Raw genomic sequence first — 25,465 nt, 5'->3', positions numbered from 1 at the left:
TCCACAACAAAATGGCCAACAGCAACCCCAGCAACAACAACAGCCTCAGAAACATAAACCACAACAAAATGGCCAACAGCAACCCCAGCAACAACAGCAGCCTCAGCAAAATAATCCACAACAAAATGGCCAACAGCAACCCCAGCAACAACAGCAGCCTCAGCAAAATAATCCACAACAAAATGGCCAACAGCAACCCCAGCAACAACAGCAGCCTCAGCAAAATAATCCACAACAAAATGGCCAACAGCAACCCCAGCAACAACAACAGCCTCAGCAACAAAAACCACAACAAAATGGCCAACAGCAACCCCAGCAACAACAGCAGCCTCAGCAAAATAATCCACAACAAAATGGCCAACAGCAACCCCAGCAACAACAGCAGCCTCAGCAAAATAATCCACAACAAAATGGCCAAGAGCAACCCCAGCAACAACAACAGCCTCAGCAAAATAGTCCACAACAAAATGGCCAACAGCAACCCCAGCAACAACAGCAGCCTCAGCAACATAATCCACAACAAAATGGCCAACAGCAACCCCAGCAACAACAACAGCCCCAGCAACATAAACCACAACAAAATGGCCAACAGCAACCCCAGCAACAACAGCAGCCTCAACAAAATAATCCACAACAAAATGGCCAACAGCAACCCCAGCAACAACAGCATCCTCAGCAAAATAATCCACAACAAAATGGCCAACAGCAACCCCAGCAACAACAGCAGCCTCAGCAAAATAATCCACAACAAAATGGCCAACAGCAACCCCAGCAACAACAGCAGCCTCAGCAAAATAGTCCACAACAAAATGGCCAACAGCAACCCCAGCAACAACAGCAGCCTCAGCAACATAAACCACAACAAAATGGCCAACAGCAACCCCAGCAACAACAGCAGCCGCAGCAAAATAATCCACAACAAAATGGCCAACAGCAACCCCAGCAACAACAGCAGCCTCAGCAAAATAAACCACAACAAAATGGCCAACAGCAACCCCAGCAGCAACAGCAGCCTCAGCAAAATGGCCTACAACCTGGATATCATTCATCACCTTATATTTCATCCAGTTCATGGAGTTCTAATGGAGCCAGTTCAAGTAGTTACAGAAACAACTATGGATCTAATTCTTATAGCTGGGGACAAAGTGGTACCACAGTTACACAATACAACTCACAACCGCAACAAAATTACCTAGAGCAACCCCAGCAGCAACAGCAGCCTCAACAAAATAGTCCACAACAAAATGGCCAACAGCCACCTCAGCAACAACAACAGCCTCAGCAAAATAGTCCACAACAAAATGGCCAACAGCAACCCCAGCAACAACAGCAGCCGCAGCAAAATAATCCACAACAAAATGGCCAACAGCAACCCCAGCAACCACAGCAGCCTCAGCAAAATAATCCACAACAAAATGGCCAACAGCAACCCCAGCAACAACAGCAGCCTCAGCAAAATAATCCACAACAAAATGGCCAACAGCAACCTCAGCAACAACAACAGCCTCAGCAAAATAGTCCACAACAAAATGGCCAACAGCAACCCCAGCAACAACAGCAGCCGCAGCAAAATTATCCACAACAAAATGGCCAACAGCAACCCCAGCAACAACAGCAGCCTCAGCAAAATAATCCACAACAAAATGGCCAACAGCAACCCCAGCAACAACAGCAGCCTCAGCAAAATAATCCACAACAAAATGGCCAACAGCAACCTCAGCAACAACAACAGCCTCAGCAAAATAGTCCACAACAAAATGGCCAACAGCAACCCCAGCAACAACAGCAGCCGCAACAAAATAATCCACAACAAAATGGCCAACAGCAACCCCAGCAACCACAGCAGCCTCAGCAAAATAATCCACAACAAAATGGCCAACAGCAACCCCAGCAACAACAGCAGCCTCAGCAAAATAATCCACAACAAAATGGCCAACAGCAACCTCAGCAACAACAACAGCCTCAGCAATATAGTCCACAACAAAATGGCCAACAGCAACCCCAGCAACAACAGCAGGCGCAGCAAAATTATCCACAACAAAATGGCCAACAGCAACCCCAGCAACAACAGCAGCCTCAGCAAAATAATCCACAACAAAATGGCCAACAGCAACCCCAGCAACAACAGCAGCCTCAGCAAAATAATCCACAACAAAATGGCCAACAGCAACCTCAGCAACAACAACAGCCTCAGCAAAATAGTCCACAACAAAATGGCCAACAGCAACCCCAGCAACAACAGCAGCCGCAACAAAATAGTCCACAACAAAATGGCCAACAGCAACCCCAGCAACCACAGCAGCCTCAGCAAAATAATCCACAACAAAATGGCCAACAGCAACCCCAGCAGCAACAGCAGCCTCAGCAAAATGGCCTACAACCTGGATATCATTCATCACCTTATATTTCATCCAGTTCATGGAGTTCTAATGGAGCCAGTTCAAGTAGTTACAGAAACAACTATGGATCTAATTCTTATAGCTGGGGACAAAGTGGTACCACAGTTACACAATACAACTCACAACCGCAACAAAATTACCTAGAGCAACCCCAGCAGCAACAGCAGCCTCAACAAAATAGTCCACAACAAAATGGCCAACAGCCACCTCAGCAACAACAACAGCCTCAGCAAAATAGTCCACAACAAAATGGCCAACAGCAACCCCAGCAACAACAGCAGCCGCAGCAAAATAATCCACAACAAAATGGCCAACAGCAACCCCAGCAACCACAGCAGCCTCAGCAAAATAATCCACAACAAAATGGCCAACAGCAACCCCAGCAACAACAGCAGCCTCAGCAAAATAATCCACAACAAAATGGCCAACAGCAACCTCAGCAACAACAACAGCCTCAGCAAAATAGTCCACAACAAAATGGCCAACAGCAACCCCAGCAACAACAGCAGCCGCAGCAAAATTATCCACAACAAAATGGCCAACAGCAACCCCAGCAACAACAGCAGCCTCAGCAAAATAATCCACAACAAAATGGCCAACAGCAACCCCAGCAACAACAGCAGCCTCAGCAAAATAATCCACAACAAAATGGCCAACAGCAACCCCAGCAACAACAGCAGCCTCAGCAAAATAATCCACAACAAAATGGCCAACAGCAACCTCAGCAACAACAACAGCCTCAGCAAAATAGTCCACAACAAAATGGCCAACAGCAACCCCAGCAACAACAGCAGCCTCAGCAAAATAATCCACAACAAAATGGCCAACAGCAACCTCAGCAACAACAACAGCCTCAGCAAAATAGTCCACAACAAAATGGCCAACAGCAACCCCAGCAACAACAGCAGCCGCAGCAAAATTATCCACAACAAAATGGCCAACAGCAACCCCAGCAACAACAGCAGCCTCAGCAAAATAATCCACAACAAAATGGCCAACAGCAACCCCAGCAACAACAGCAGCCTCAGCAAAATAATCCACAACAAAATGGCCAACAGCAACCTCAGCAACAACAACAGCCTCAGCAAAATAGTCCACAACAAAATGGCCAACAGCAACCCCAGCAACAACAGCAGCCGCAACAAAATAATCCACAACAAAATGGCCAACAGCAACCCCAGCAACCACAGCAGCCTCAGCAAAATAATCCACAACAAAATGGCCAACAGCAACCCCAGCAACAACAGCAGCCTCAGCAAAATAATCCACAACAAAATGGCCAACAGCAACCTCAGCAACAACAACAGCCTCAGCAATATAGTCCACAACAAAATGGCCAACAGCAACCCCAGCAACAACAGCAGCCGCAGCAAAATTATCCACAACAAAATGGCCAACAGCAACCCCAGCAACAACAGCAGCCTCAGCAAAATAATCCACAACAAAATGGCCAACAGCAACCCCAGCAACAACAGCAGCCTCAGCAAAATAATCCACAACAAAATGGCCAACAGCAACCTCAGCAACAACAACAGCCTCAGCAAAATAGTCCACAACAAAATGGCCAACAGCAACCCCAGCAACAACAGCAGCCGCAACAAAATAGTCCACAACAAAATGGCCAACAGCAACCCCAGCAACCACAGCAGCCTCAGCAAAATAATCCACAACAAAATGGCCAACAGCAACCCCAGCAACAACAGCAGCCTCAGCAAAATAATCCCCAACAAAATGGCCAACAGCAACCTCAGCAACAACAACAGCCTCAGCAAAATAGTCCACAACAAAATGGCCAACAGCAACCCCAGCAACAACAGCAGCCGCAGCAAAATAATCCACAACAAAATGGTCAACAGCAACCTCAGCAACAACAACAGCCTCAGCAAAATAGTCCACAACAAAATAGCCAACAGCAACCCCAGCAACAACAGCAGCCGCAGCAAAATAATCCACAACAAAATGGCCAACAGCAACCCCAGCAACCACAGCAGCCTCAGCAAAATAATCCACAACAAAATGGCCAACAGCAACCTCAGCAACAACAGCAGCCGCAGCAAAATAATCCACAACAAAATAGCCAACAGCAACCCCAGCAACAACAGCAGCCGCAGCAAAATAATCCACAACAAAATGGCCAACAGCAACCCCAGCAACCACAGCAGCCTCAGCAAAATAATCCACAACAAAATGGCCAACAGCAACCCCAGCAACAACAGCAGCCTCAGCAAAATAATCCACAACAAAATGGCCAACAGCAACCCCAGCAACAACAGCAGCCGCAACAAAATAATCCACAACAAAATGGCCAACAGCAACCCCAGCAACCACAGCAGCCTCAGCAAAATAATCCACAACAAAATGGCCAACAGCAACCCCAGCAACAACAGCAGCCTCAGCAAAATAATCCACAACAAAATGGCCAACAGCCACCTCAGCAACAACAACAGCCTCAGCAAAATAGTCCACAACAAAATGGCCAACAGCAACCCCAGCAACAACAGCAGCCGCAGCAAAATAATCCACAACAAAATGGCCAACAGCAACCCCAGCAACCACAGCAGCCTCAGCAAAATAATCCACAACAAAATGGCCAACAGCAACCCCAGCAACAACAGCAGCCTCAGCAAAATAATCCACAACAAAATGGCCAACAGCAACCTCAGCAACAACAACAGCCTCAGCAAAATAGTCCACAACAAAATGGCCAACAGCAACCCCAGCAACAACAGCAGCCGCAGCAAAATTATCCACAACAAAATGGCCAACAGCAACCCCAGCAACAACAGCAGCCTCAGCAAAATAATCCACAACAAAATGGCCAACAGCAACCCCAGCAACAACAGCAGCCTCAGCAAAATAATCCACAACAAAATGGCCAACAGCAACCTCAGCAACAACAACAGCCTCAGCAAAATAGTCCACAACAAAATGGCCAACAGCAACCCCAGCAACAACAGCAGCCGCAACAAAATAATCCACAACAAAATGGCCAACAGCAACCCCAGCAACCACAGCAGCCTCAGCAAAATAATCCACAACAAAATGGCCAACAGCAACCCCAGCAACAACAGCAGCCTCAGCAAAATAATCCACAACAAAATGGCCAACAGCAACCTCAGCAACAACAACAGCCTCAGCAAAATAGTCCACAACAAAATGGCCAACAGCAACCCCAGCAACAACAGCAGCCGCAGCAAAATTATCCACAACAAAATGGCCAACAGCAACCCCAGCAACAACAGCAGCCTCAGCAAAATAATCCACAACAAAATGGCCAACAGCAACCCCAGCAACAACAGCAGCCTCAGCAAAATAATCCACAACAAAATGGCCAACAGCAACCTCAGCAACAACAACAGCCTCAGCAAAATAGTCCACAACAAAATGGCCAACAGCAACCCCAGCAGCAACAGCAGCCTCAACAAAATGGCCTACAGCCGCCAGAACAAAATTTGCCGGTATCAGGCCATCCATCTACGGTTGTTAGTTTGCCTAGACCTGGAAGTGGTAAGAAATTTGTATTTATTTTTTATGGCAACAGTATAAAAAAAGTTATTTTTTTACTTTGTGTTTTCCTTTGTTAGGAAATTTTATTTATATTTTAATTCTTAATTCTTTTATTTCTTATACGTTTTACTCGTATTCTTTATAGATGAATCGTCCTATTATTTGTGATCCAGAGCTCACTCTGGAATCAAGGCAAAGCGTTGAGTTAGCGTTGACATTGAGTTCTGCCACTCAATGTCTTGAGTCTTCGACGAAAAGTGTAGAATAATGTGTTTTGTGACTAGCTGTCCTTTGTCTCCCCTGCCAGATGTGAGTTACAGCATGAAGCTAAAAAACACAGTTTTTGTTTTTTCGTGATCGTGTTAGCAACACGAAAATTAAAGTCCCTGTAAAACATGAATGACTATTTTCAGGACTTATCCCCGGACCAGGATTCTTCCCCAATTCTCCAGGCAAGAGCCGCATTTGCGTTTGCTTCAACAGTTTTAACGATATGCCTTCTGTCCTTAAGAAACAATTCCAATTTTACTAAAAACCTTGGACGCGACACGATTATGAATTCGACATATTTTATTACTTAATAAATTTTAGCATTTTGATACAGTGTTTTATTGTAATCCTTTTATATTTTGTCAGCTTTTATTTTATACTAGCGGCCCGCCCGCGGCTTCGCCCGATTGAACTCCATGATTATTAATTTAATAACCAGAATTGACTGACAACTGTCATTATAGAATAACGTCTGATATATATTTTTATAGCTTTTCGCCCAATGTTAATAATGTATCTCCTATCTCCAGTTAACGTCAATCTTGTATTGTTCGACATGTCTATCCAATCACTAACCTGCATGCCGTCCTCCATCTCTGTCTATTTCAATCTATGGTTGCAATTTATGGATTAGGATTGATTATTAACATTGGGCGTTAATCTGTCAATTTCTAATATGATCTACATTATTGTAATTTCTATAAGAATTTTTGATTGTACCGAATTTAAAAATACGACCAATGTTCATATTTCATATTTATATTTATAATAATATACTCTGAACTTAAAGGTAATTATTTAATATACGTGTATATTTTTGTAACATCACATCCTTTTTAACCGACTTCTGTAAGAAAAGGAGGTTTACAATTCGACTGTTTTTTTTTTATTTTCTTGTTTGTTTCCTCAGAACTTTTGACTAGGTGAAAAGATTTTGATGTTTTTTTTTTAATTGAAAGCTAGTGTTTCCTGTGTGGCCTCATTTTTTTTGTCCATTTTTGACAACGGTATATAGATACCACAAAAATCACAATAGTACACTTCAAAGATAGTTTGATGAAAGTTTGGCTAGGTTCTGATTATGGAATCCTGTTGAAATTGAAGAAGTTTGTTTTTTTTGGTAAAAATTATAATTGTTTATAGTTACAATTATTGTACTATAATTGTAAAAATTCGTGTCAGAAGTGAGATTTCCCATGGTTGCATTTCTTTTTTAACCAACTTTATAAAAGAGGATATTCAAAATTTCAGCCGACTTCAAAAACGCCCGAATAAGGTTTCCAATACGCACGAATATGATGCCCGAATATTTGTTAATGCTAAATTGTTAGTTTGCACAAAAATAATAGTAATTAAGATTAAAGTTTTACATAAGGCAACTACCACCTACTCGTTTAGAAGCATTCTTTTAAGGTCTACCATCACATAAAATCGAATTAAAATTACAATCGAACTAATTTTTAACAAAAAGAAAAACCGGCTTGTAACAACAAACTAAGAAGTAAAAAATAATTTTACAAAGATTTTATAATTTTTAAGCCGGTGTCAAGCTAATGCTACACCAACCATACTACAGTATGAAATTACTAAGGCTGTTTGTTTTAGTTGGCACCAATATTTTCTCGCTAATCGGCGACTTTTGCGGCAACATCGCGAATCTTACTTCATTACAGCATCGTTTTTAATGAGTCTAGCACATAATTCGTTTCTACAAAATATTATTCAAATATAAGTGACTGTTTAAATATTCCCATTTTCCATTCCATTCCCTTATGTTTCATTCAGGCTAGTGTTAGCACAGGGACACAAAGTGTAACTGTAAACGCGACTGATTGTAAGGTCGATCCCCACTCGAGGAAATTAAATATTTGTTTAAATTTATATTTTCATTTCTTCGCTCTGGTGTCAATACGAAGTGCGGGGTTAAGTTCCGCCATTTAACACACAATGCCTCCAGAATTGCGCGGAAAGTGGGAAACGAAGTGTCTTAACACTAGGTTCATCGATGTTATGTAAATCAGTCCAGTCATATAATTCTCTACATATAGGACATCTACAATGGAGCACGCGATGCTACAAAGAGCACTTCTCGGCGATATCTTCTCAGGTGACATCTTAGACACCTCTAAAATCTTTTAAGATGACTTACCATTTGTTCCTTCGTTATTCATCGACAAATAAGAGAGTTAGTCCCTTGGTCACAGAGGACAATTCCATGTTATACCCCTGTAATGTAGTTCTACTAGTACTACCAACAGATTAAACATTAATACGAGCTGTTAAAAAATGTCTGTGCTGTTTTTGTGCGGTGTTGTTGTTTAATGTACTAAATGAAATCTACAGAATTTGTTTGAACAGAAGTGCCTAACGCTACGCATGGCATTTCTCAGTCTTCAAAAAGTCGAGAGAAGAGTTAGTCTTCTGGCACTAGCACGCAGACTCCGAGGACCTTTTCATTTTACTTCTCTATTGGATCATGCAGGTCTGCACCCATTATGAGTAGACACAAATAACACTATTATTATTAGTTCAATAAAATCTGTGATCCCTTTGTGCTTGAGACATTAAACGCTATCTACAGTATCGACGACGATCGGAGCCTCCCTGAAGTTAGCTAGCTAGTTTTTTTTACTTTACTTGATTTACTGCTATGTGAATGAACAATGCCCAAAAACTTGACAACATAACTTCAGGTACGGTCGATAAGTTACCCGGTCGTTACCATCGTGGGCAAAGACATGACCTGAATATTAGTTTAAATATTTGAAATTAAATCTATATTTATTCTCGTAACAATGCACTATTAAATAAGATAAATGAGAAACATAATTTTAAATACTATTATTTCTCGCCGCAAAAAGGTAAATTACTTCAAGTCTTTTCCTCCATTTCAAAATAGGCAGAGTGAAGAAAATCTAGAGATAAAAGTCCAAACATTGCGTGTGACATCTTTATGCGCCGCGTTTACCAGCTCCGGAAATAATCATTACCCCAAATAGAGATTGAACCCACAACGATCGCGCATACAGGGTTCAAAATGCTATTATTATTTCTTTTATTCTAATAGTCTGTATTATCTGAATAACATTTTATATAATTTAAAGGGAAAATAATATACAACACGTTTTTATTGATTATAAAACAAACACTACATATTAGTTTTTCAATCTACAGTTCACAAGAATAATTATTATTATGAATGATCAATTGCAGCTTTTTGAGATTCTCTTATTACTTCATCGATTCTCTGCCTCGTCATATAAATATTTTTCCTTAAAGCAAAAGTGACTTGATCGGCAGTCTCTTCCTTTATATTAGGCAATTCATTTTTAATACAATTTTTGACATCCTCAAACGTAGAATCTGGTAGACCATCATCGACTTTATCAATTTCTTTCACATTTTCAGCATTTTCTATGATATCTTTTAGGTCTTTAGCGAATTTGTGGCAAAAATCTTCTAAATAGTCTTGGATTTTCTCCATATCGTGGACGGTTAATTCGTTGTATTGAGATTTTACGTAATCTGCCATCATATTTTTAAATTTATTTACATATGAGACATCATCTAGTACTTTTTTTAAATCGTCTATTTCCCGTTTCTTTAGTTCTTCTATGGCTGTTATGTCTTCATCTTCTTTTAGAGGGTGAGCAGTGACAACTGCTACCAGAAACGTGAACAAAAGTAGTTTCACTGGAATAATACAAAATATATTTGTTAATTAAAAATGTTCGCATTACTACAATTTTTTATAATAAAATAAAATAAAATTAGTTTTATCAAGAATTTATATATACTTAACCAGCTTAATATTTAGACTGCTCTCGTGGGCAATTTAAATAAGAACAGTGGGTTACATCATGTGTGGGTGACGTACAGAAATTGACTATATATAGCTCTCCTAGATAAATGGACTACATAAAATAAATAAGTATAGTATAATTTTAAATATTTTTTAGATTATGTGTTCTACCAAATGAATTCTTGGCCTTTATAATATTAGTATAGAGTATTAGCATACTATAGAAATATATAAAACACATGCACTATAAATGTGACAGATTAAAATGGATTTCAATTTCCTCAAGGATAATATAAAAACATTCGTTTTCTATGTGTTTAAATCAAAACTTGATATTAATTGCAGTATTACACTAAAAAAATATACTAAGCCTGCCTAATATCCTTGTTAAATTTTGTAACAATATCTATGGCTATGTACGAAATTAGTTATATATTTATTAGATGATATAAATATTTCTACCTACTAGCGCAGTTAATGGACTTGAACATAAAACTTTGTGTATATATAAACTAACTCTGAGGTGACCATCTCTTGGCTACATTAAAAAAGTCAGTAGCTTCACGCTTTTTCCCTTTTGGAAGCTAGTGTTAAAACACTCCGTTTTTTCAGCACTGTATAATTTGCGAGACGTTACAAATTGTGTGGCGGAATCCAACGCTACGATGTGCCTACCAGAATGGGAAAATTAAAATAATTTAAATATAACCATTAACCGAGTTGTCAGTCAGTCACATTGCGACTCGATGGCCTCGTTACAATATACCTAATTATAAAAATTAGGACCTCAGTTACATTTAATTCATTGATATGTAGTTATATTATTACTACATTCTTTTGTTTTCACTCTCAAGTAAAAGAAAGATTGTCAAAAAAATTGAGAAGAATATAGAGTTTTTTTAAGGTCGGACAACAATCTTTTGCGATAAGGCTGTAACGCCGGCATTGAAGAAAAATTGCATAGGTACTTTTAAGAATTGAATTTAATTACTATCACTGAATTATCATAATTTTGTGTAATACACAGGAAAAATTTATTGAAAATTACAATTAGCTTGATAAATTACAAGTAACAATGTGCGTCACAATCACAAGCCGAACGCTTCGGCCGATGGTGCCTCTCTATCGCGTTCTCCGCTCTCTCGGTTGCACGCTCGGTTTACGCGGAACGTGACAATGAGCACTTTAGTTGAGTTGATGATGCTTGCTAGTTTAGATGCTGTACCACTATATATCTGCCATTTTCAATTCTTCGCTCTGGTAAGACAAACTGCGGCGCTGAATTCTGCCACTCAACACGCAATGAGCCGAAAATTGGGCAGTGCTGGGAGAACAGAGTGTCTTAACCCTAGATTCCCTATTGTTCGGGATACAGCGTGAAGCTAAAAAATGATAAATAAATAAAAAATGTAACTCACACATAATTTGAAGCGCGTTATCCGTTCACGTGCGGTCGGATGCACAATGAATTACTTTGAATTATCCCTCTACCTACTACCTACATACGAGAAGATGTCTCGGTATGCGATAGTTAACCAACAATAAAGGTTTTTTTTGGTTTTACTTTTATTATAAATAATGATCTTCACCATTCGTGCGTAACGAATACGAGTGAGTGATGTGGGTTCAATTCCCACTTGGGGAATGTATTATTGTCATTTTTCTCGCTCAAATAACAAGACATTACTGCGTTGAATTCCGGTTCTACCAGACACCACGCAATATCTAGTGAGTAGAAGAGCGAAGTGTGTTAACACTGGATACCCTCTGCCGATCCTACTATAAAAAAAACTTTCTTGTACTGTATTACATGACACCGTCCAACCAATTCGCGCGCTCACTCAATTGACTAACCCAATGCATATTGAGAAACGTGTCATATAAATAAGTACCTATTAAATAATATATACATAGGATTTTTGTTAGCTTCTCGCTGTATCCCGCACATAGCAGGGAAGGTCGCAGAGGGAACCTAGTGTCAAGACATTTCATTTCTCAATTTTCCAAACATACCATGTTGAGTAAACGCCGCGCTTGGTCTTCTTACCAAAGTAAGAAAATGACAATAATTCGCTCCCCCAAATAAGAATTAAACCTACAGCCGCTGTGTTTACAGTGAGACGCTGTATCCTTTTTTTACTGAGAAGAAAAAAAATATATAGTAATTTTAATTTTTGTATAAAAACGTAATTGTACAAATCTTTATTTGACGTTTCCCAAAACAATTATATTTTTAAAAGGTTACTATAATTTTCTAAAGGTGTGATATATTATAGGCACAAATATTTTAATCTATTCTTGGTCCTTTTTTCTATTTAATATATATCAATGATTTACCGTATCTAGTTGAGAACAACCATGAGATGATGACACTTCATTGATTTTATACATTGGTTCAGTAATGTTGCTTTGTAAAAAGTTTGAACCTGCTACTGCATATATAAGAAGGACCATCCATACAAACAAACATGTATGTATTTAAAGTCCTTAATCAGAACTATAAGACGATTGTGTAAAACGATACTAATGGATAACATCCTTAGTCTACAACATCCTTTTTTACTAAATTAGCGTTTTTGATTTCAACTGCGATATTAGTTTTTTTTTAGATTAACAATATATTCCACATATAGCAGGGTAAGCAGAGGGAACCTGGGAAACTAGTGTTAAGAAATTCCATTCCCATTAAGACGCTTCCGCTCCCATTCCTACGGCCATGGTTATGGCAGGAGCAGTCGGCGTAAACAGTTGAAAATATTAAAAAAATGTTAAAAAAGAGACACTACAGTCTGGTTGGCGGGTTTTTTTTATTAATCACATTGGAAATTGAATTCTCTAAACCACTAAACACTACTAAATGTCTCGTCTAAGGTCTGATAATACAAAAGGCGGTAAAAACTGTCGTGAAACACGCTATATCCTGAAAATTTGCTGAAAATGGAGAATAGAGTGTCTCAACACTAGGTTGTAGAGTATGCAGTTAAATTGTAGACAGGCACCATCGAGGGACACGACTAGTACCTATGTAAATATATAAATAGAAAGCAATATAAGTTCGCCGATAATCTTTGTCTTATTTGTCGCATTTATATCAATTTGTTACTAATACTTTAAGCTAATAGGGGAGATTGGGGACTCATGGGGTACCGAGTTCTATATTATAATGTGTAAAACTGTGGCTCAGTTAAGACATGGCTAGTTTACGGAGAGCGGCGTTTAGTTTGTATTAGCGTTGAGTTGAGTCAACTCGCAAAAATTTGGTGGTTCTTCTAGCTGCTATGTAGGTAAAGCTTTAAGCTGTTTGTTTACATCTTAAGTGTTATTTTACATTATTCACTTTATTTTGAGTACTCTTTGACTATCTAACTATATTTAATATACGAGTATTTTATTACTGTCATGACGTGTCGCACTCAATGACCTAATATTTTATGATATACATATACTCGTACTTATAGAACCATTAGCTGTATGTCAAAAAGCGGACAAGTTGTATGTTCAAAACTTTTTTCAAAAATTAACATTTATCGTCAAATAATAATAATAATATCACGTTTATTGCTAATGTAATGTCAGGACGGGTGGGTTTAGTTTTTGTTTACTATGTATTAAACCTACCTCACTAATGTACCTACCCTGCTATACGCGGGATACAGCGTAACATATGTCTTTCGAAACAAACGTAACTTTCTTTTACACCCCAGTCTACCCCTTTCATTACCATATATTTTCAATCACCTTTAGTATAAAAGAGCGAGCTGGCTGCCACAGACATCAGTGGACTACAATCACTCAACACGAAATTCAATCAATAAAAATGTTCTCTATCTCGGATACGTTCTTTTGTTTCATAATAATTTTTTCATTCATTAACTTTTTGGCTGCCTCCGATAATACAAAGGTTAGTTTATTTGTTCTTTTACCAACATGTATTGATATAGCATATAAAATGATAAGCAAAGGGAACCTAATATCGAGACACCCCGTGGAACCCCGCACTTGTTGTAGTTACCAGAGTATATAAAAATAATTCAATAGCCCAAGTAGGAACCAGACCTCAAATGACCCGTGTTTCCCATTTTAAAGTAGTCAATTCAGTTCACAGGTTAATAGTAAAAGCCTCGTAGATTTTAAGAGATCATAGCTTAGGTGTTGGATTAAGTATTAGATACAGAAGACAGTATTAATTGAGCCAGTGCTTGTTGTGAGGTTTTTTCACACTGAAATCCCGGCCACCGATGGCCCGGACTCTTTTCTTACCATAGGTAGATTTTTTATTTTTAAATGTAATTTTTTTATTTATATTTTAAACTGTATAATTTTTAGGGACGTAGCTTTTCGGATTACCAAGTGTTGCCATATAAATAATGACAATGTTAAAGTTAAATTCACTTATTTACAAAAGATTTCCTGTTTAATGTAAAATATTTATATTTTTAGGATGACGGCCTCGACAGAGGCGCGCACAGTGACCGAGGTGGTCTCTGGTTCGGTCCCCGACTCGGCAAGAGATCACTGGCACTTGTTAATGAAGATGATAGGTAACTTTTAATGTATTTAAAGCTTTTTTTTTTTAAAACGTATAAAAAATTATTAAAAAAACTTATGTTTTGGAAAAAAAAATTGAAATGTTCACATATTTATTTCGGGTAAAGATTTAAGATTTAAAGAGAAAAAATAAAAAAATTGAACTTAGCATTTATTAATTTCTTTTGATTCCAGAGAATCGTTCCTAAGATTGCTGGAAGCGGCTGACGCATTGAAATACTATTATGAGCAACTACCTTACGAAATGCAAGTCGATGCTGCACCTAAAGGTAAATTAATTTGAACTATATTAACGTTATGCAATATAGCCTATATAATCCTTTCCGACAAATGGACTATCCTAAACAGAAATACGAGTATTTTTTCAATTTCAAGCAGAAGTTCTCTCATTCGACGATTCAAAAGTGCTTATAATAGTCTATTTGAATAAAGAATATTTTGAATTTGAATTTGAATTTATGTGGAGACCGGAGTGTCTTAACACTAGGCTGCCTCTGTTGATACTGCTATATGTGTACTGTGTATTTTTTTATTTCAGTTATGAAAAAGGTAATTTTCACACCAAAATTGGGCCGTGCTTTGGAACAGGAGAAAAGATACGAAAACATTGATTTTACCCCACGTTTGGGAAGAAAGCTCCCTGAGAGGATGTCCGCCACTCCTGCTGATGAAGAGAGGTAAGTTACGTTTTTAGGGTTCCGTACCTATAAAGAAAAAACGTTGCCCTCATAGGAAGTTTTCTTGTCAGATTTTTCAAGATAGTTAGAGATATCAAGCTGAAATTAATTGCAAATATCCAGGTAACAGTCTAGTAGGTACCTACAAGCGCTTATGTTTCTTTTTTTGCAGTATTTTGTATGAAATTAACCGCGTAATTACCGCCACCGTATGGGGTATTTACAGTAGACAATACAATTATGAAATTTGACAAGAATTGAAAAGTCACAATAGAAATAAAGAAAAAAAATACAAAAATTAGGAATTTCTAGACATATTTTAATAAGAAACGGTTACAAACTTATATTTGTAGTTCATTTCATATAAAATGAGCATTTTGTCAACTGTCATTAAGTCATTCAGGCGGAAACCGCGGTGGGCGAATCCAGTTCGCACTTAACCGGGTTTACGCGGTATCCCGCACATAATGGGGGCTAAGGTGACCTAGTATTAAGACAGTTTGTTAGCTTTCCGCCCGAACACGAGAAATAAAATTTTATATTTTATTACAGGCCTGATGCATTAATGGCTGATCCGAGATCCAACTACTTCTCCCCAAGACTCGGCAGGAACTTCAAACTAACTCCTAGACTTGGCCGAGAGTTACTTTATGGTATGACTTTTAATGACCAGGAATCAATTTTCATAAAAACTTAAATAATTATTTTTAAATTAAGTTGCTGTCTTAAGGGGCTGGGTCTAACTTTAAACGTGACAATTGTGGGTTCAATTCAATGAATGAATGAATTATTTTCTTTCTCTCGCACTAGTATAAAGAAAAAACACAATCAATTGCGATGCTTGGGAGACGGAGTCTCTTGACACAAATTTCCTTAGCCCATGGGCCATGCCCACATAAGAAATTTAACAAAAAAAAAATTACCTGAAAAATTTAAAAAAAACGCCTATACAAAAACATATCTGTTAGAAGTCCACCAAGATAACTAACCAACAAACCTCTGCTTATCCTCCTATAGGCGATATATAATATACCTACGTAGCCGAGTAGCGTAACTCAACGCCACATTTTGCTTCGTTTCAAGAGAAAGAAAATGAAAATATTTAACATTCCATTTCTCAAGTGAGAATCGAACCCCAACCTATTCCGTTTATAGTCACACTTTTGTGCCCCTGCGTCACAGTGTACCTCAAGTTCGTTTTTTTTGGGCTTCACGCTGTATCCCGCAAATAGCAAGGAAGACGGTGGGAACCTTGGAACCTAGTATAAATATTAGGACATTTCCGTTCCCCACTTTTCGCCAGTTTCTGGAGATATTGCGTGTAATTAGGGTTTTTTTATAGGGCTAAGATTTTTTTAAAGTATATAATTTATTTCTTCCAGATTTGTACCCAGAATCACGAATTAGAGTAGCAAGAAGCATCAACAAGACCAAATCTACGTAAATTCGAACACCGGACATACATTTATAATGGGATTTACTATGTTTTAGACAAATATAATTGTTATTGTATGATATTTTAAGGTGCTAGTAATAAAGTGATCTCAATTTGATTTATTTAATTTTACTGTATCGTCCTTTACCGTTAAAGACACTAAAAAAACCTAGTTATTTAATTAAATTTATTTTAGGCTTCATGCCGTATCCCGGACTTAGCAGGGTATATGGAGGAAACTTGACACTAGGACACTTCAGTTCCTCACTTTTCGCCGTATACTCGAGGCATGTTGAGTGGTGGAACTCAACGCTGCTTAATTAATTACTTATTTTCATATTTTTCCATTATTAAATCTTGAAGTTTTTTACTACTACGGCTACGCTCAGGTTCAAGACGTTGTGTGTAAAAGTTAAATGGTGGAACCGCGTTTTGTCTTTCCAAAGCGGAAAGTTCGGAACAGTAACAGTTAACAATTTTGAAACATTACAATGTTTTTTGTCCATTACCTACTGACTGACAAAAAGCATAGCATAACTACACCGCAAATAAAAATGAAAGTTGGCATAAAGGATCCTTAGGATGTGTAGGAGAGCAGGAAGTCTTCGTATAGTTCACACAATCTAATTTTCTGAGGCTACAGCTCAAAGAACATTTAAAAAAACAAAACAAGAAATCATATTAACATTTTTTTATTGATTCTCGCGGGTGGATTACCAAAATATTTGAAATGTTCCCTTTCTCTATCTTTTTCTGGGATCGGTTCATCAAAATCATATCTTTCAGCTCCCGCCGGTGAAACATAGTTTGGTGTAACAATCGTATATACTTCTCTGGTCGGCCTATAAGTACCTAACTTCAAATCCTTAACGCTAGACGTACTTAAATAATCTTCATATACGATATTCTCGGTTCTTGCTTTCACTTCTTCACCAGATTCTGCATAAGATGGCTTGTAAATTTGTGACTTTGCTTTTTTCAACGGTTTTCGAGAAACTTCCTTAGAAATTGGACTTTTTTTTATTTTAAATCGTTTATTCTCCTTACTAGAATACACGTTGGTATCTTTGGCAGGAGTCTTATAGTCTTCGTAACTGTCGTTTTTAATCATTTCTATCTTTTTAAATTCATCATAATCTTTTTCTCTTGTCGTTTTTTTCCTGTCCTTATTTGTATACGTTGTTTCTAAAGCATCTGCGTATTCATATCGTTCTGTTCCAACTGTTATAGGTTTCTCAGGTCTATATTTTGTTGTTTTATCAGTTATTTCATCTATGTATTCTGATTTACCATCTAAATCCTTAATTTTTTTGCGAGTAGTTAAATATTTAACTCTAGCTTTTGTAGTTTCGTCGTCTTCTTTTTTAGTTTCTTTATTATTAGATAGTTTATCTGTCAGTTCTTTTTCTAGGCGCTTCTTAACTCTATCAACTAATTCTTCGAAATCTATAGTAGCTTCTATAGCATCTTTAATATGGATATTGCTTAATTTGTTTGTCTTTTTACCTCTGTTTTGTCTATTATCATGTTTTTCACGTAAATCATATACTGTTTCAGTCTCAAAGCTACTTTCGTAATCATATTCGCGGTCTCTCATGTTCGTATTTGAACTAATTCTCTTTAAGCTATCTGCCAATTGTTCTGGAACAAGTTTCTTAGCGATTGCGTGAAAGTCCTCTAGATTCGCCGCGAATAATAAATAGCCATGTAGTAGTTTTATGAACATTGAGTAGTATCCTGAAATTAGGTTGATATTAACTTAAAAAATGTAAGCTTTGATGCAGGGATTATGGTCTTGTTACTTTAATATGTTATATTCATTTTAATTTTCCTGCAGTCTTAATTTGAGGCGTTGTTCAAGTAACGATGAGAAACTTATATACTTATCTCTTTTATAAAAACCATATTAGCATTATTTTGAATTTATTTTGTAGTTATTATTAAGCTTAAGTAAACATCAAAATTTTAATATATATATCAAGATAAACAAAAATCAAATTCAATTAAAATAAAACAATTGCTTCAAATAACAGAGAAAAAGAAAAATAGGCCGTCGTGGTGCACTTTCGTCTCACTGTAAACAGGACGATTGGGATATCCGACTCGGTGGAATGAATAATTTTCACTTCCTCATTCTGGTGACAAGACAAAGCACGATGTTGAATTCCGCTCTTTAACGCGCATTGTCCTGAAAATTGGTCGTGAAATGGGTGGCGGAGTGCCTTAGCTCTCGTTAAACTAAAATAACATTGATGATATATGTATACGTATATATATTGACCTCATATCGTGGTCGTGGGAATATATCATACATATTCTACTTTCGCTACTTTACGAGAGTAGAGAGGTAGGTTCGAGTTCCGCTATTCAACGTGCAATGTCTCGAAAATTAGACGGTAATTGGAGAATGGAGTGTTTTAGCACTAGGTTTTTTCTACACATAGACATGTGGGAATGTGGGAAAACTCGTTTGTATTTTTGATAAATTAATAAATATGTCACTATGTTTACTACAGAAAAAAAAGTTTAAAAAAAAAATATTAAAGTAAAATAACAAAAGATATACTAAAATTAATCTACGCTTACCAATGCTGAATATATTCGATAAGAGTTTCATTTTGTTTTGTCATTTTATTACTTTACAATAACAATTTTTATTTAAACGCATTTTATTAAGGAAAGCGACTTTATGCTTTCAATTATACTGCATTATTCTTTATTTTAAAAAAGGTTTGAAAATTTTCACGTATCGACATTGGATCCCGTGCCTCAAATTTTTCTACATTTAGTCCAATCCTGTCATATTTCTACACATTGTCTAAAAAAATATTTTTAATTATTTATTTAGAAGTTTATTTTTGGACAAAACTTATACAAAAATTAAATAATTGATAGCTTCACACTGTGTCCTGCACATAGCAGGGTAGACAAAGCAACCTAGTATTGAGATACTATGTTTCCTATTGAGACACTCCTACTTTTCGCTAAATTCTCGAGATATTGCCTTTTTGTGTAGCGAAACTCAACGCCGTTACGACAGTAAAATTAAAAACTTCAATATTTCATTTCCCGTCAGTGGGAACAGAACCCTCAACCTGAATTAACAACTGAACCAAATTAAAAATTATATTCTATATACTCTTATCTCTCTCTATAACTCTATTTTTAATGAAATTCTTAGGCTAGCCACAAAAAAAAACAACAACCATATACAATAATCATTTAATATTAGACATTAGATAAAAAATTTCATAACATAATTAGCAATAACATTCAAAACACTAGCTCGATTCCTGGTAGAATTTAAAAACCATTTATTCTTCCTCTATGTGTACTTTATTAGATTTAGTCTTATGGAAGACTTGAAAGAGCTCAGAATTAGGTAATATTGCTCCTTTTGCCGCCATAAAGAGCAAAGTCTGCGCTATATCTTCACTTTGTATTTCTATTGTCACTTTCATTTTCTTATTTAATCTGTGGACAAATCAGATTATTAAAAAAATGTTTTGCAGTTTCACGCTGTATGTAAGCTCGCATATAGTAGAGTAGGAGAGAGGGTCGAGTGTCCCGATACTCTATTTGAGACATTGCATGCTGAGCGGAACTTAACGCTACGCCTTTTGTTCTAGTGTGGGGAAATGAAAATATATTAATACAATCATACCTGCGAGTGGATATCAAACCCACAGCTGTCGCTGTCCATATGTACGAGTATATTAGGGAATCAAATGCGGCTTCGCCCCTTATAGTTATCGTTATATTATAGCCTAATTATAAAAAATATATTACATAAATTATAGCGAGTCTGATGTGTAAGCAATGATGCTGAAATTTTACATTCTAATATATGGATATTATATTTAGAATAAAAATGTTATTAGAACACGAAAGTAATTCAGATCTATAAATAAATAATTTAGTTCAAGCGGACGTTAGTTTATAATATTAATAGTAAGATAAAACTTATAACAAAAAAACACTAACCTGTCCGGGTCACAGAAATCCCTTTCACTTGTCACTGTCAATTTGTTCAAGCAGGGTGCGGAGTCTAGGATTCCTTTAGCACATTGCTCAATCTGACCTCTAGACGTGTAATCAATACCATTGCGGGTTATCGATGGTACCTAAACGTAATAAAAAAATAAAATTAGAAAAAAACCATAAAATAATTCACGTGGCAAAATAATCATGTGACTGTATAAAAGCGACGGTTGTAGTGTTCAATTCCCAAGAAGGAGAATTTTTATAAATTTAATATTTTTATTTTCATACTCTGGTAATAAAGAAAATGGCGGCGTTGAGCTTCGCGTTTTAAAATGCCTCGAGAATTCGGCGGTGCGTAGAGAACATGATGTCTCAACATTAGGGTCCCGTTGCCTACTCTGCTACAAGCTGAAAACCACGACTGAAACTAAAAAACCGGTGTCCGTAAAGCAGGTTTACTAACGATTTATTTCTATTCATTGATGAACAAATGCATACTTTTATAAATTGAATTAAATTATTGTCACTCTATTATCATTTAGTATAGTAAAATGAAGGAGTAAATTGGAAATAAATAATAAGTTGTTATCACGTCAATAAAATTTATTTAAAGACAACTAGTAAAGGTGTGAGTTATTTTCTTCTATTGAGGGTTCCATACTATTGTCATGATTGTAAGTCCAGCAGTTGGTCCAGCAATAGAAAGCAAAACATATAAAAGTTACAAATATAAATTTGTAATTATTTCTTTAGCTTTACACTGTATATAGCAGAGTAAGTAAAGGGAACTTAGAATCCTAGTGTTTTTTAATAAAAAAAATATAATCAAGTAAAAAAATTTTGTAATTAAAATTTATATATATGTCATTGTCTAATGGCAGTGCAAGTGAAGGAAGCCGCCAAACTAAACACTAGTTATTTATTAAATACAAGCTGTACCGTGTGCTATGCTACACTACCAATTAAATTGGTTTGAAGGAAAGACATTACACGAATACTCAATTAATTTCGAGTCATTTTATAAATTTTGTTCATTTCGAAATAAATTGGTTGTACCAACTTAGTAACCTTTGTAGGCTCATGTACATCAACTTGGCTGCAAATGCATAGTTTGCGATTCTATAAAGAACATATTGTCTGTATGTAACGTAACATTAAAAAATAAGCTTCACACTGTATCCCGCACACAATAGGGTCGACAAAAAGAACCTAGTGCTAACACTCCGTTGCCCACTTTCTTGTAATACTAGTTACCTACTAACCATTGAATAAGATGGCGCCTCCGTCAAATAATCCGGTTGTTCATTATGATTAGTGTTATATATACGTAATAGAGAAAACACGTCCTGTCCGTTCAGACATGCGTCCTCGAAGTTATTGTAGCCTAGACCTGAAAAAATATTAAACATAATATTGAAATATTAAATATAAAAATAATATTGCGTCTTGAGTGGCGGAACTTCTACGCGCTTTATGTTTTTGGCAGAGAGGATGTGAAAACATAACGTAATCCATAACCCCCGAGTGGTAATCCAACCCATACCGTCATGCTTACAGTCACACGCTGTGCCACTTTATCTTCCCGAAGCGGAGATAAATTAGTAACTTAAATACGATCATCACCTATATGGTATAGTACATATCGAACCCACGACCACAACTGTCACATTTGCAGTCGCGTCTATTGGGACAAGATAAATATAAAAATTTAAATAAAAAAGGGAATTTAGCAACCAACGGTAAAATAAGATAAACATTCATTAATTTAATATTTTCATTTCCTTGTTCTAGTAACGAAGCAATATGCGGCGTTGAGTTCTGCCACTCAATACTCAATGCCTGGAGACGGGTTTCTCTGAAGTGGGAATGGAGTATCTTAACAATAATCTCCAAGGTTCCTCCTCCACCTATCCTCCTATACGGCAAACTGTAAAAAAAAATTATAATTTGTGTACTAACCTCTAACACAAGCACTTAGTAAATTCCCTTTGATACAGTTCGCCAACGCTACAGGTTCGTTAGGTACAGCAGCCACATATAATATTGATCCAGACTGGGTCTGAGATACCATTTGTAGACTAATGTAGATGAGATCATCCATTTTTGCTGTATATACCTAGAATAATAGAAAAAATATCTAATAAATTACTATTTAACAAAAAAATAACTGACAAACTAAAAAGTAAAAAATAATTTTATATAAAGTAAACCATACTTTGATTTTGTTAAAGAAAAAAATAAAAAAAGATTTTATAATTTTGTCACCTACTACAATGAAAAGAATGATTACTACGATGTTGAATTACTAAGCCTGTTTGTTTTACTTCGCACCCAACTTCAAAATTATAAACAGATTACAGATATAGTTCATAAGCTAGCAGATGTAACTACTATCATTTTTGGAAATGTGGAAAAAAATTTATGAGATTAAATTAGTCTTGTATTAAAAAATATAACAAATGAATGCATTAAGATTTTATTAACTTTAATATTTTTTTCCAAATGCGAACATAGAAAACATTGCGAATATTTATCTTGTTTATAAGAATAAGGAAATGAAAATAACTTATAACTTTGAAGAATGGCATACTACTACAGAATGCAAATGCTCAAGTAGTTTCTCTTAAAAACAAAATATTTATTGTACAGTACAGCTTCAAGCCCTGTTACACAAAAAAAAAACTTCGAGTTCTACATAATATAGAATTATTTTAAATAAATTGAATCCCCTACTTTGAAGCCACTATTTACCTCTGGCTCCATATTTCTCAATCCCTTTATATTGTGTACTGCCTGCAAAACTCTTGAAGGTAGAACTTTGGTTAAAACATTGACAGGCTCATCTGTTATTTGTTGTGTTAACTTTATTACATGCCATGTTCTTTTTCTCGTTACTTCAACTGGAAAAAAAATAATGATTTAAATAAAAGTGCCAACAATCTAGAAATACCATTGTGCCATACCCACTGTTACAGTGAATTGTTTACTGTTGAATATGTTAATTAGCCAATTTAATTTTATAAACATTTAAAAAAATTAAGAATTATTATCTTGAAATATGGAGTAATATTTTATGTATATAATCAGTGTATTTTTAAGAATTTCAACAAATAACTACTATTTAAGAACCGCTTGGCAAGCCTCATCGTTGCTCATGCTTGATTTAAAACCAAAACTTCTTGAAATTAGTGTGTATAAACAAATTCTTTAGCTTTATGATATCAATATAAAAGTATAGAAATATCGATAAACTTACATTTCAATCTTAATTTCGCCACTATTTCATTAATTTCTTCACTAGGTAACGTATTAACAACATGTCGACATAATATTTTGGCCACACTTGGGGGGGTCATTGGTAATCTAGCCTTTCTAACTGCATTGGAAATTTCCCTCCAACGCACACCAAATTCAGGTAAAACGGTCACACAACACGTGGCTATTGGCATTTTACTTATAATTTTTTGTAGTTCGTTTATTTCTGTAATTAATTAATTAATTCATTTTATAGAATCTGAAATAGTTATTAATAATATTGGCATGTTTGTATACGTACTGTTCTTCGATGTGGATTCCATTTTTTCTTTAATATATAATTAAATTATTATTCAATATTGTTTGTTTTAATGGCAATAAAAAGGTACTTTATATTTAAACACTATAAGTCAATCATTATAATAAGTAATAACATAAAACAGCGAATATATTGTTGATCTTTATTTCTAGCGTTCAGCGAATATGTCACTGATCGACGACCGTTACGAAATCATTTTTAAATTCGAATTTTGAATAAAATGTCACAAGACCACAGAATACATTTTCCCACAGACTTAAAAACACACACAAACTATTATTGTCAATACCATATTGGAAATAATATAGTTCATTCAATATATGGCCCCGCATACTACACAATATGATTGACAATATTTTGTCGTAAAATCTGACGTAGTCGCTCATTAGCTTGATTTGTGTGCGGACGTATTAAATCTAAAATGAATAGAAAACCATTGCTTTAGTTATTACATTTTTCCTACTTACAAGAAATAGGAAATAATTTTTAATCAAAAACTGGACGAGTCGACTGGACGTTAAACATTTTAATATTATTAAAGAAATACAACTAACAGAGATCATTCGTGAACAGGGGCACAAAGTGTGGCTGTAAACGCGACAAGTTTTGGGTTCGATTTCCGCTCGATGAAATAAAATATTTCATATTTTCATTTCTCCGCTCTGGTGTCGAGGAAAAGCGCAGCATTGAGTTCCACCACTCAACACGCAATGCCTCCAGAATTTGGTGGAAAATGGCAAAGGTATTGTTTCCAAAGTACCACTGCTCAATATCACGGTTAAGAATGTTAGTCCTTTTATTATGGTAATTAATTAAATGATATCCTTAGGTTCCTTCTGTTATGTGCGGAATACAGCGTGAAACTAACTTTATTAAAAGAGGATGGTTTAAAATATATATATATATAAGTATATTTAGTAAATATTGGGCAGTTTCTATAACGCTTCTTGAACGATTTCTTGACTTTATCTCAATATGCTTCAATAGATGTATTCCATGCAAATGGAGTAGGTTGAGTAGGAAGGCAGAAGGCTCCCTAGAAGTTAAATATTGATCTTCGACTAAAATATTGCCGCGCGCCCGCACACGCCAATATTATTGACAATATCCCTGCCTCCCACGATATTGTCATTGCAAAAACAGAATTTCTAGAAATCCACAATAATATTGACACACACAATATTATTGAGGATACGTACTTTATTGACAATATTATTGTACGTGTACGGCCAGGCTTTGACTGTTGACATCTATGATAGATGCTGTATG

General features: G+C 36.3%; 4 protein-coding genes across 4 annotated transcripts; 1 reads left to right on the top strand and 3 right to left on the bottom strand.

Moving 5' to 3' along the window:
* Positions 1 to 9,286: 9,286 nt before the first annotated feature.
* Positions 9,287 to 11,487, bottom strand: LOC146538588 (uncharacterized). The gene is made up of 2 exons (XM_085187428.1): positions 11,397 to 11,487; positions 9,287 to 9,869 (listed from the first exon to the last, which is right to left on the bottom strand). Exons 1-2 carry the CDS (start codon positions 11,398 to 11,400, stop codon positions 9,370 to 9,372), a joined length of 504 nt encoding a protein of 167 aa, XP_085043554.1. The 5' UTR covers positions 11,401 to 11,487; the 3' UTR covers positions 9,287 to 9,369.
* A 2,252-nt stretch (positions 11,488 to 13,739) lies between these two features.
* On the top strand, positions 13,740 to 16,756 carry LOC146538587 (PBAN-type neuropeptides-like). The gene is made up of 6 exons (XM_085187427.1): positions 13,740 to 13,879; positions 14,419 to 14,519; positions 14,701 to 14,795; positions 15,065 to 15,203; positions 15,756 to 15,856; positions 16,586 to 16,756. The coding sequence occupies exons 1-6, from the start codon at positions 13,796 to 13,798 to the stop codon at positions 16,645 to 16,647; spliced, it is 582 nt and encodes a 193-aa protein (XP_085043553.1). The 5' UTR covers positions 13,740 to 13,795; the 3' UTR covers positions 16,648 to 16,756.
* A 558-nt stretch (positions 16,757 to 17,314) lies between these two features.
* On the bottom strand, positions 17,315 to 19,255 carry LOC146538586 (uncharacterized). Its single transcript, XM_085187072.1, has 2 exons — positions 19,225 to 19,255; positions 17,315 to 18,375 (listed from the first exon to the last, which is right to left on the bottom strand). The coding sequence occupies exons 1-2, from the start codon at positions 19,253 to 19,255 to the stop codon at positions 17,315 to 17,317; spliced, it is 1,092 nt and encodes a 363-aa protein (XP_085043198.1).
* Positions 19,256 to 19,846: 591 nt separating this feature from the next.
* LOC146538585 (uncharacterized) lies at positions 19,847 to 24,393 on the bottom strand. The gene is made up of 7 exons (XM_085187166.1): positions 24,179 to 24,393; positions 23,879 to 24,103; positions 23,374 to 23,522; positions 22,582 to 22,738; positions 21,885 to 22,012; positions 20,623 to 20,762; positions 19,847 to 20,112 (listed from the first exon to the last, which is right to left on the bottom strand). The coding sequence occupies exons 1-7, from the start codon at positions 24,198 to 24,200 to the stop codon at positions 19,953 to 19,955; spliced, it is 981 nt and encodes a 326-aa protein (XP_085043292.1). The 5' UTR covers positions 24,201 to 24,393; the 3' UTR covers positions 19,847 to 19,952.
* Between the last annotated feature and the right edge of the window lie 1,072 nt (positions 24,394 to 25,465).

The sequence above is a fragment of the Heliconius melpomene genome, chromosome 6 (genome assembly GCF_056956725.1).
Source record: "Heliconius melpomene rosina isolate 202511_hmr_F chromosome 6, ASM5695672v1, whole genome shotgun sequence".
Taxonomy (NCBI): domain Eukaryota; kingdom Metazoa; phylum Arthropoda; class Insecta; order Lepidoptera; family Nymphalidae; genus Heliconius; species Heliconius melpomene.
Note: the sequence above shows the minus strand (reverse complement) of the source record. Positions and strands in the feature narration are given on the sequence as shown.